General features: G+C 42.8%; 1 protein-coding gene and 1 long non-coding RNA gene across 2 annotated transcripts in view; both read right to left on the bottom strand.

The window, feature by feature from the left end:
- The window catches only part of ABCA12 (ATP binding cassette subfamily A member 12), a gene marked incomplete at its 5' end in the record, with an annotated part of 74,885 nt that extends 68,680 nt beyond the window's left edge, over positions 1-6,205 (bottom strand). Inside the window, 7 exons of the mRNA XM_075285395.1 lie at positions 484-664; positions 1,633-1,779; positions 1,854-1,988; positions 3,451-3,520; positions 4,355-4,684; positions 5,722-5,836; positions 5,982-6,205. Of these exons, the coding sequence (XP_075141496.1) occupies positions 484-664; positions 1,633-1,779; positions 1,854-1,988; positions 3,451-3,520; positions 4,355-4,684; positions 5,722-5,836; positions 5,982-6,205 (1,202 nt within the window). The remainder of the gene's footprint in view (positions 1-483; positions 665-1,632; positions 1,780-1,853; positions 1,989-3,450; positions 3,521-4,354; positions 4,685-5,721; positions 5,837-5,981) is intronic.
- Positions 6,206-9,992: 3,787 nt separating this feature from the next.
- On the bottom strand, positions 9,993-11,162 carry LOC142216535 (uncharacterized). The gene is made up of 3 exons (XR_012717352.1): positions 11,039-11,162; positions 10,816-10,955; positions 9,993-10,116 (listed from the first exon to the last, which is right to left on the bottom strand). It is a non-coding gene; the product is annotated as an uncharacterized LOC142216535 (long non-coding RNA).
- Between the last annotated feature and the right edge of the window lie 985 nt (positions 11,163-12,147).

The following is a 12,147-nucleotide window of genomic DNA, read 5'->3' as shown; positions in this document are numbered from 1 at the left end:
GGCACCACAGGTTCCAGACCAAAATACGGGTACCTGCGACTGGATGCACCGGCATCCACTCCGCACTCCACTCCAGATTAGGCCCAAATGAATGGGCCTAGTCGGGAGGGAGTGTCTTCAGGCGGATGTCGTGAAAGAATGAGCATGTCACTTCTTTGTTCCGGGAGCCGGAACAAATGGCTCCCAGAAAAAAGAACTGACCAGCTCCCATTGATTTCAATGGGAGCTGTCTTTTTGGTCAGGATTTTGAGGGGATTTTGAGGGGGATATGGCTTCAAAATCCTGACCAAGAAACCCCATGTTGAACTTAACCTTATAATCCACTAATGTAGATAAGACCATATACAAATATATTGAACCAATCTATAGGCATATATTTACCTGGGCTTAATCTTGAAGACACGTAAAGCGACCATTCCCTAAATTTAAGTGTATCCCTTTAAAACAATGTCTGTCCATCAAAGCAACCCAGCCATAACTTACAGTGTGGTTGTTTTTCCGGCTCCATTATGTCCCAGCAATGCCGTTATGTGGCCTTCGTAGAAGTTTAAGTTCAGATTCTCCACGGCCGCCTTTGCCTGGTAGATCTTTGTTAGGCCATGAAGCGAAACGCCTACGTCTAGATCTTCAGGTTCCTGCTCATTGTGTGGATAGAGGTCGCCTCCTGCAGAAGGGTTCATACCAATGTAAGTTAGTCTGGCTGTAGCATGTTCGCTACTCACATGTGGACCATAGGATTTCATAGACATAGAATACATAGACATAGTATAACGGGGTGTACTAGATTTGTAGTCCAAGCTAAGTGTTTTCATGATATTTTTCGGGGATCTCAATGGATGGTTCTTCTATAGCAGGCGTGCTCACACTTTTTCAGCGTGTGAGCTGACCATGGCAAAAGATCTACTAGGGCGTGTCTGTGGGCAGAGTCGGGCATGTGGGCGGGGCCGGGCGGATTGTGAGAGCAGGAGACAGCGGCGTTCTGTGGCCACCCAGGGATCCCCGGTGTATGTTTGTTCACAGCGCAGGCTGAGAGTTATCTCTGGACACTGGCAGGCTGGGGCTGCGGCAGCCCCGCCTGCCAGTGTCTGAAGATGACTCTCAGCCTGCACTGTGAAAAAGCAGACACCAGGGATCCCTGTATCCCGCGATCGACCCATACGTCTTTTCCGATCTACCAGTAGATCGCGTTCGACGTATTGGGCACCCCTGTTCTATAGGATAAGAAAACATGGCTGTGTTCCAGAAACAGTGCCATACCTGTCCACAGGTTGTGTGTGGTATTACAGCTGAGCCCAGTGCATTGGAGATGGGCTCCAAAACTAGACACAACCCATGGACAGGTGTAGCCCATTTTGGAAATCAGTTTATTGCATTAATATACAGTTCACAATCCATTGGTAAGCAATAAACTCCATACATATAAAAGAAAAATGGATCTGCCGATTTCGGCATCGGGCATGTTGTATTTCAACAACAGATCCTTTTGTTTTTAGGGGCGTGTAGCTTCATCCCCATTGACAAAACATGCTAGACTCAATTGAGAAAGCGTATGTATGGGGGAGTGGGAACAGCCGTTGGCCGAGCATTCAGTTCAAAGCAGTTTGGATATTTGCTGATTTTTGTACTAGTTACCCTTTTTCTCGGTGATGCCATGAGCAACAATATTAGACATCATCAATCCACTTGGTTTCTTTGAGCAGACGTTTGGTAATCCACAACACTCAGCCCAGAAAGATGGCAGAAAAGGAAAGTACCAGGGAGCGCCAATGCCGTATTTTCCTTAAAGAAGCATAGAAAACATCAGATGTAAAAGTGATGGGAGTCATGTAATCAGAAAAGTCTTATATACTTACCAGGGAACACGATCCTTATGTACCAGCCGATAATAAAGTATATCATAGTATCGATCACCATGATCCAGCACAACCAGCCAAAAGAAAAGGAATCATCGAGCATGGGGGAAGTATACATGTATTTCCACTGCATCCCTGCAACGGCAAACAAAGGATTGGTCCGGCAATACAAGTAATATGTTATGGACAAACAACAGGTAACTACTAGAGATGAGCGAGTAGTATTCGATCGAGTAGGTATTCGATCGAATACTACGGTATATGAAATACTCGTACTCGGTCGAGTACCACTCGCTATTCGAATGTAAAAGTTTGATGCAGAACCAGCATTGATTGGCTGAATGCTATGCAGTCGGACAATCAACGCTGGTTCTTCTCCTAACTTTATAAGTCTTCTCCATGCAGCTTCCCCGCGGCGTCTTCCGGCTCTGAATTCACTCTGCCAGGCATCGGGCCTGGGCAGAGCCGACTGCACATGTCCGCTTGTAGTGCGGGCATGCGCAGTCGGCTCTGCCCAGGCCCGATGCCTGGCAGAGTGAATTCAGAGCCGGAAGATGCCGCGGGGACGCTGCACGGAGAAGACTTCTCGGAGGAGCCAGCCCGACCCTCACTCGTGGACTTGGTAAGTATAATTTGATCGAATGTTGCCTACCCCTGAAACGAGCATTTTCCCCCCATAGACTATAATAGGGTTCGATATTCGATTTGAGTAGTCGAATATTGAGGGGCTACTCGAAACGAATATCGAACCTCGAACATTTTACTGTTCGCTCATCTGTAGTAACTACAATTTCCAAAATATAAAACAGGGGCGCAGCTATAGGAGGTGTAGAGGTAGCAGTTGTTACCGGGCCCATGGAGGCTGGGGGGCCCAAAGGCTTCATTACAATATAAGACACCATAGCTACAGATTTTACCTTATAACCCAGGAGCTTAAAAGTTACACCTCTGCCTCTACAATGAATAGGACTTAAATTTTCCCATGCTACCATATCTTTTCATAATTATCCAAGCGGAACACTAAAATTCTGTTAATTAACATTTTTAATTAACGGATACGTTCACTGATTTCCATGGAGATAAATGTTTTTTATGCACATCATGTCTTTCTCCTAAGCTGGATTTACTGTATCACTTTTGCTACAGACTGGACATTGTAGCTATTGGCTATTGTTAATGGAATCTGTTTTGTTGGACGTGGATTCTGGATCATTTTGGGCTTAGGAGTCCAGTGGGCGGTTTTACTCTCTGATTGACAGATATTTATTGCTCATGTGTATTCATACAAAGGCTGTCAATCACTCAGTAGGACCGCCTACTGGACTCCTAAGTCCAGAATATACAGGAATTTAAATAAATTAAGTTATACTGAATCTTTTCCCACCAATCTATACATCAATCTGCTCAGCTCCTCCTGCCCTATAACATGCTTTGTGCAGATCCGACAGATTGTTCAACCTTAATTTTCAGGATAGACATTGATATCTGAATGAGTTCTCCCAGATTGATGTATTGTGCAGATATTATATGGTTAACACAAAGACTATAGAGATTTTGTGTGTTCTAATAATTACACATTTATTAATGAGACGCTCACCTTCATTTCGTTCCTCGTAGCTAACAATATACTGCGTGGCGTAGCTCAAAGCCGTCGGAGAAAAAAGACTCTAAATATAATTAAAATAATGACAAGAAATTACTAATTTCATCATTTTGGGGCCATTGTGTCGGTTTTACCATGCTAATAGTTAAGACTCTGTTGACACCATATTTAGTACCGACATTCAGGGCATAGGATGGAAAAGTCTTGGACATATCCATAGATGTCTGTATAGCCAGGATATGCCGCTTACTCTTCTTACATGTGTCTGGATGGCATACGTGTACCTTTTCTTCAACTTTATTGGGACCAATTGCAAAAAATATACACCACACAGTGTACACCTATTACCAATGAGGATGGGTTCACACCTGCGCCCGGTCTCCGCTTTGTGGGTTTCCGCCTTCTGTCCGAGAAACTGGACAGGAGACGGAAACCCGACAGTCAGTTTTCAAACCCATTCACTTGAATGGGTTTGCAAAGTGTCCGCCCATGAGCGTCTTCTGCCTCTCCGCGGCAAATCCGGTTGTTTTTAACCAGACACAAAGTCCTGCTTGTCCGACTTTATGTCCAGTTAAAAAAAAAAACGGTTTCACCGCGGAGAGGCAGAAGACGCTCAATTTGCAAACCCATTCGAGACCTGGTTCACATCTCCCTTCAGGGAGTCCACTTGGAGACCCCCAAATGGAATACTGAACGCATTAAAAAGTCCCCAAGTGGCCCCCCGAACTGAATACCGGGCCTTAGAATGATGGAAATATATAGCATAATCCAAGCTATATGTCTGGTTCATGTGTAGGGAGATTGTCCCAAATATACATGAAATGGACGCATCAGTCATGGTGTGAATAGAGCCATATAAGCAACAAACCAGGAAAAAATGGACAAGGTTGAAACTCACCAACAAGGTTTTTCCAGCAAATGACAGGTCAGTTTCCTTCGAAACCACAACAATGAATGGGAAGAAAGTGATGATATAGATGAGGCTGCCACTAAGAGCCGCCACATTGGTGTTGTTGAAGAAGACGCTGATGAGGTAACCCATCGCTATCACTGTCAGGCTGTAGTCCAAGAAGAATAGGAACAGAATGAAGCCATCACTGTTCGGCAGAATTTTGCCAAACTTAAGGATGAGGACAAGAATGGCAACCGTGATGATCAGGAAACAAGCGCATTCAATGAACCAAGCGAAAAAGTGACTGCCGGAGTTTATTCCCATCATCTTCATATACTGCAAGGAGAAAATTGAATGTTACTGAACAATACTTTACAGAATTTTAAAAAATTTCCAACTTGGAACATCATAGTTTTGGCAAACAGAAGACTGTCAGCAGTAGACATGGGCAAAACAATTAGTTCCAAGCACGGTACAACACAAATATTCCAAATTGTTTGGTATGTAATGAAATCGAACAATTGGGGATTTGTCTTAAATGGCCTCCGCTACATGCATTGTGATAAATTATTATACTCTGGGATTTCTTCAGACACCAAAGTATAAAAGGTAAAGGGGAGGTGAAAAAAAACATTCAACTTTTATACTTTGCTCACCTTTTGGGGCTTTCTCCTAATGACGTCTTGTCCCCAGGGTCACTGCTGAGGTCTGTGATTGGTCCACAGTGGACACATGGGCACGCTGACTGGAGGGAAGGGGAGTACAGGTCTGGCTCCAGGTTTTTATGGGACCTTGGGTGACAGAGCCTCAGTGGGCCCCCTTGTGGATGAGGCAGGATTCGGGACACTGCACGCCGCTGCGGGCGGACAAAGTGAGTGACGTCACGCAGGAGCGCGGCGTCACCTACGCCATACCTTCCAACTTTTGAAGAGTAGAAAGAGGGACAAAATGTGCGGCGCGCCGCGGCAAATTTAGCTCTGCCCACTTTTAAGTAGACTCCGCCCTTTCCCATTCATTTTTCATGTGCTCTGTGGGCCCTGGCACTTGCCCGACTATGCCGTGTGCTGATGCCGGCCCTGGGGGTGTATAATTTTTTTATTTTATATTCTGGGGTCTGAAGAGACTCAGAGTATTATAATTTCACTTCTGGTTCTATCCAAAGATTTTTAACCTGCAAGGAATCTTGGACTTGAGCCACCGGAACCCGAGACTAAACAATTCTTGGGAGGTCATCTGTCATTGGTGGTGATAGACTTCCTTTAATACACCAGTTGGAGAAGCCTATTGCTATGCTCCACCACATGGCTAAGCCGTTCCCCATGCTTCAGTCTACAAGAATCATTCTAGAAAACGCCTATCCTAGCCTGCCATACCTCATGTAGCCTAAGCTCTTTCTCGTGAACCAGCTTCTTTACAAAGGCTGCGATGAAGAGCACCCATGAAATCATCAAGGCGATGGGAAGTGAGAAGGCCATGCTATAGAGGAAACTGCCAAGATAAGAAAGGGTCAAGATATTAATTGGCGTTTGTTAACTATAACACCATGATAGAGAAGTATAGAAGACTTTAGAATCGTTCTACAGTCTTGGTCCTACAGTCTTGGTTCTACAGTCTTGGTCTTGTATCAACGTACCTGTTCTTAGTGTAGCAGGGGAAAGGCATGGGCTGGTATTGTACACCAACATTGTCCAGTGTCTTGTTTGTCTGCATCTGAATGATCGCCCTATCAATATTTTCCTGCAAGTACACAAAGCCGCGGCTGTATTTGTTCACCGCAGTATGTGGCCCAGGAACCCAGTTAGAATCTCGGAGGTAGTTGGTGTCCTCTGATAGTAGGGAGCGCATGCTGATAGTATATTTTATTTGTTTAGGTAATCCAGAAGCAGAGCGTCCGTCCCTACTGGTACCCGAGAGGTGGAAAGTAACCGCTGTGTGGACAAAGAAATTACTGTTACGATGAAGGAAAGACTTGAAGAATCAATAAAAGTCTACTTTCAGATCTGTATTAAGATCCCAACAAGAATGGATGTCGTATGACAGATACAAACCGATCCTGATAGAACACTTAGACTATAAAGGACTCCATCATTTTTCGGGAAACAAAAAGTCCTAGACTCCTAAAATAACCTCAGATGGAGCTGCGACTCTCCAATAAAGGTTAAATACTGTAATTACATTCTTTGCTATCGCAATATCTGTATTTCATTAAATGACTTTTGTCACTCTTGATATGTGATATGTGACTTCCGTGTTATAAATGTTACCTCAGTGTAACATCTCTGCCTCTTCAAGTCACTGCACCACCCTCTGCTTGCATGCGATGGTGCAGGAGGTGTGTGCAGTTTAGTTCCTTGCTTAGAGTTTTTGGTTGCACTGTGTGAACACGGCTCTAGTTCTGTAATTGATTGAATTGCACCACGCCTGTCTTCTGCCCTTGTCTGCCTCAGTCCGTGAAGTAGTTAAATTTGGTCTTGCCCTATGATTGACTGCCTGATTCCTGTCAGGTCCAGGGAGGGTTCATCCTCCCCTATTTAGTCTTGGCTTACATTCACCCTGGTGCCTGTTATTGCCTCGTGCTTGCTGGCTTTCTCTTGCTGTTAGTTTTCTTGTATTCTTAATCCTGACCTTGACTTTTCCTATTGACTATTCTTTTGGACTTCGATTTGGCACTGCATTGCTCTACTGTTACCGAACCCTTGGCTAGCTGACCTCCCTTTGTTGTTGTTTGTCTTGTCTATGTTTTGTGTGTCACATATATAGGAAGGGGTCGTCTCCAAGTTTCCGCCTATTACATAGGATAGGGTCTGGCAAGAGGAAGGGACAGTGGGGGTCTTCTGTTTAGAGCTCACTGTCTCTTGTGCCCCTTCCTCCAGGGTTCTCCAGCAGCTACTGGGGAATTGTCATCTAAGCAATTCCCTAACACTCGGTCTGACTTCAGAAGCTGTAGCGCTTCTTTACTTCAAGAGTCATACCAAGGTTGGTACCAAATTTATCTAGTTTTTGGTACATTACCACTTTTACAAAATAAAATTCTGGCTTTGTGCCGTTTTGTCTTTATGGCTTTGACCACATTGGATAAATATCTGTATATTTTAATAATAGATACAATTTAATAGATACATGGTCGAAAAAAACCTTTTCCATTCATTCCCACTTTGATTATGTGATCGTAATGAGAGGTTAGGTGCACGCTACTATAGTCTCCCCGAAATCTATTACATGCAACTCATTATTTATGTTATTTTCATTTTTCTGCAAAAAAATCTAAAAATTTCAATAAAATAAAAATATTTTCAGTTCATCACCTGCAAAGAGCTCATTGGTGTCCTGAAGCTCATTGGCCTTTACCATCATCTGAGTAACGCTGTTGAAAGGTTTAATACGATTATACGCGACGCAGGACAAGAGATTTTCCAGGACTTGAACTAGACTTTGACTGGATGCAATGGTAGGTCCATTTTGAACCAAAAATTGTATATAAGAATCTGTGGAAAGACACATGAAAAACAGAGTCTTAAATGGGGCAACATCTGAAAAAGCGAACGGTAAAATATTGTAGTTCTGATGTTACGGTATATAAACTGTGAGCTACAACTATAGAAACATTGAGGAAGTTCTCCAGACACATGCGAATTCCCATCTGTATATATGCGGTGTTATATTCCCGCTATATACGGTGTTATATTCACTTTATACAGTTGCGGACACTGTCTGTAGTATTACTGCTATACTGTACATTGGACATGAGCAGTGTTAATAGCTCAATGGCTGTTCCGAGAATCTTTCTGTGGTAGACAGCGCCTTCTAGTGCATTAATACAACATTGCACTTCTGAACATGGCTAATCTTTTTCCAATTTACTATATTCATTTTGCACTGAATCTGCCGTTTTTACTAAGCGGCCTTCCATCTGTTCTCGCACTGTAGATACAATACCATTAGATTCAGTCACTTACTAGCTGCGGCTATTTTTGCAGATAGATCAGTGGTGTTAAATTGTAGAAAATCCTGTAGAAATCCCGTAATAACAGTATTGTTCAGAAAACCCTAAGGATGCAAAGGATAAAATCATGAATATCATGGCATTATTAATTAACTATGATAATTAGGGTTGAGCGATCAGGATCCCGGTCGGCGATCGAGCAAATTTCACGATCGGGATCAGCTGGAAAATGATCGAAAATCGGATTTTGAAATCTCAAGATCGGCTCAACCCTACTATATATAATATACAATTAGGGTCGAGCAATCGGGATTGAGAAACACCAGATCCCAATCGGCGATCGAGCAAATTTCACGATCGGGATCGGCTGGAAAATGATCGGAAATTGGATTTTAAAATCAATCCTGAAATCTCAAGATCGGCTCAACCCTAACGATAATACTAAAAATCTCTTTTATCATTACAGTATTTCAATCTTATAATCCTAATATTAAGAGGATATTTCTATTATCGGTGTAGGTCTGGCTACTGTTAGACCATTGACTGTGCATAATCCTAAGAAAGCATGGTGTTACTTTGACCCCTGCCATGATGCCCAGGATAAAACCCAGGAGAGTCGAAGTTGCAAAGCACTTTGTTAGCACGACTTCCATTGTCTATGATCATTTGGGTCACAATGCTCAGACGTCAAATCATACAACATTACTGGCACATAGAGTCAGATATTAGTGCAACTAGGTACTTGTCTATCAGTGCTTACTGTATAGAGATTGAACACATGCATATAAGAGTAACACTGAAGCAATAACACCCCCATTACATAAACTATAATCTGATCCTGTCCTGAAGAGCTGACCACCCCATCTAGATAATTCACATATTGCTACAGATATGTCCACCCTTACCCTAACTAGGTTAAAATTCTCATGAAACCAGTTAGATTCAATATTGTGATATGATTGAAAAACCCTATTGACAACGCTGGATGGCCATACATAGAGGTATGATATATTGCAAAGTCACGTTGTTTTGAAAAGCTGATCATCCCATAACACACATATCTTGATGTGTCCGGCTACAAAGAAAAGTAAAGAAGGACACAACAGTTATGTCATTTAGAGATGAGCGAGTAATTCTCTCTTCACAGTAAAGATTCGATTCAGAACCAGCGTTGATTGGCCAAATGCTATAAAGTGTATAGTTTTCGGCAAATCAACGCTGATTCTGCAGCAGGCTCGTCTTTGCTAGTTGGGAGAGCTGGCAGCTTGCGGTTATGCGGGAGCTGACTTTTTCTCATAGGAATGCATTGACCAGCGTTGATTGGCCAAATGCTATACACTGTACAGCATTCGGCCAATCAACGCTGGTTCTGCCGGAGGCTCGTCTGTGACAAGGCGGAGTCTAAGATCGGACCACAATGAATTCATTTTCATGCTCTTAAAGCTTAGCTGGAGGAGCAATGAATGTAGCCGAGGTAGGAGGTTGAGTCGTAGTAGTTAATAGTATGATAACCTTACCGCATGTATAAAAATATTCTATACGATATAATAACATGTATAGCCCTCCCCAACTGAGATTCAAACAACTGGATCCCTTTCATAGTATGCGACTTTATATGAATTTTAGAGCCATGAAACAAACATAGCTCATGTAATATTCCGTGTTATACCGTCTGTACCGTGAGTGTATTACCTACCTGTAATAAGTTAATGAGCTTCATGGCTTGGTTTATGTTATTCATGTTATCCATAAGCAGCTGAATATCGTTCGATAAAGTAGTGAACATTATCTTGTAACCTTCCACTTCACTTAGCATAGTAGCCGTCTGCCAAAATATAATAAAATGATAGAACAATGAAAGAATATTAAGAAGGTGAAGATATTCAGTATTACAAAAACTGGCCTGTGAACTTCCAAAAGCAGCGCCACATCTGTCCACAGGTTGTATGTGGTATTACAGCTCAGCTTCATTAACTTCCACAATACCAGATACAACCTATGGAGAGGTGGCATCGCTGTTTCTGGAAGAAAGTGAACATGCCGCAGTTTATTCCATGAGGTGCCGCCTGAGGCCATCGCCTCGGGTCGCTTCATGGCGCCGCCTGAGGCCATCGCCTCGGGTCGCCTCATGGAAGATGCGTCCTAATTGGTTCAGACAATGTGTGTCATAGGTTCGCCATTACTGTGTTAGTTGTAAAAAATGATCTGAATGGAACCTAAAAATGTATATAAGGGTGGAGGTTTATGGGTTTGCAATCTACCATTGCTAGATGGTAATGCCAAGCCCTATGTCAATAATGTGTGGATTACGGAGAAATTGCGATTTCCAGCAGGACTAAGAATAGCAGAAACTCATTTGATGTCACTTCTGTCCACCATTGTTTTTTTGACAGCAGTGAATGAAAAGTTCCTACTGTGAGCTACATCAAATCTTATTCTTTGCCTGTACCCCAACTATGTGTCTATGCTGCTTCGTATATTATCTATGTGATAGATAGAGCAGTAACGTAGACTGAATTGGTACCGTATTCATTATCTGCATAGTTTCAGGAGTGTACGGTGTGTAAAGTATTTGTCCATATAACATCGGCTTCAGCAACATCCAGGTACCGGCTCCGCTGCTCGTCTGAACAAGAGTTGTGAACAAGTTTGAGCAGAAAGCGTCTGAAAAATAGAGAAATAACATCAATCCATTGCAGAGAAAGGAAACTTCCTGAACGCCTGTAGTCTCCAAAGTCAGCACTTACTGTCAGTAGGTATGCCATATAACTGGTTAATGGATTGGGATCGCGCGCTGGTTCGGGTTGTAGAGGAAGATGACTGTGTTATCGATGGGTATAGTAAGTAGAGCGCCTTGAACACGGCCTTGTAGTTCCCCATACACATAAATCTTGCAATATCAGTTATTGAATAAGTGGTCGCTCGGCTACTGGAAGATGCTAGAGGATCCTGAAAAGGGACGAGCAAAATACCATACTCATTATATTATTAAAGGTACCTTGGCATCTCAAAAAACAGCTTTGGGTAACAAATTCCTAAAATCTTCTGTCTACATCTCGTCCAGGTAACAGACTATAAACAATGCTTGTGTGGTCTAATCTTGTGCCATCTGTCTTCTACCTACTGCCAATTTTCTGAATGAAATCCACACGTGGAAGAAGGAAGAGCACGATGGTAAGCCTTGGTATGGACATGGCCACTAGGATAGCCAATCCAAATCTAATAGAAGACAGAGAAAGGTTGAGGGCCTACGTTCTTCTTTTGTTGCTGATTTTGTTGAGTTTTTATGAGCCAAACCTAGGAGTGTCTACAAAAGGAATGGGAAATGTATAGGAAGTTCTTATACTTCTACCTTCTGCTCAATCCACTTCTTACTTTGGCTCAAAAAACTGCAACAACAAAAAAAGCTGCGTTTCCGCAACGCGGCGAAAGTGCAGAAAGCACTTGCATCCATTAAATGCAATGCAAGGTTCGACAGGTGCACTTGCCTTTGTCAGGCTTCTTCCTAATGAATACTAGCAAGAGGTAGGGAATAGATGGAGGAGAGTCCAACTGGATCAGAATCCACTTTCAAGATTCGTGGGGAACACAACCCCATCCTTCTTAGAAGACTTGCTTAATATCTTGTTGACATTCAAGTTATTTCTGTAAAACTTACCACGCTTCTTTTCCGCCTGGTCTGACTTCCAGAAATTAAGTTCATGATTTGCATCAGATTCTTTAATTCGTCTGTGGAAGGCATTTTTGCGAAGAGCTCGTCAAGTGACTTTAGCAAGTTATTCAGCGCAGCAATGATATACTCAATATTAGTTTGCCATGTTGATGGAACCAGCATCTGCAAGATAACACACCACAT

This window comes from Leptodactylus fuscus, chromosome 8 (genome assembly GCF_031893055.1).
Source record: "Leptodactylus fuscus isolate aLepFus1 chromosome 8, aLepFus1.hap2, whole genome shotgun sequence".
NCBI classification, from domain to species: Eukaryota; Metazoa; Chordata; class Amphibia; order Anura; family Leptodactylidae; genus Leptodactylus; species Leptodactylus fuscus.
The sequence above is the reverse complement of the archived record's forward strand: the minus strand, read 5'-3'. Positions and strand labels throughout refer to the sequence as shown.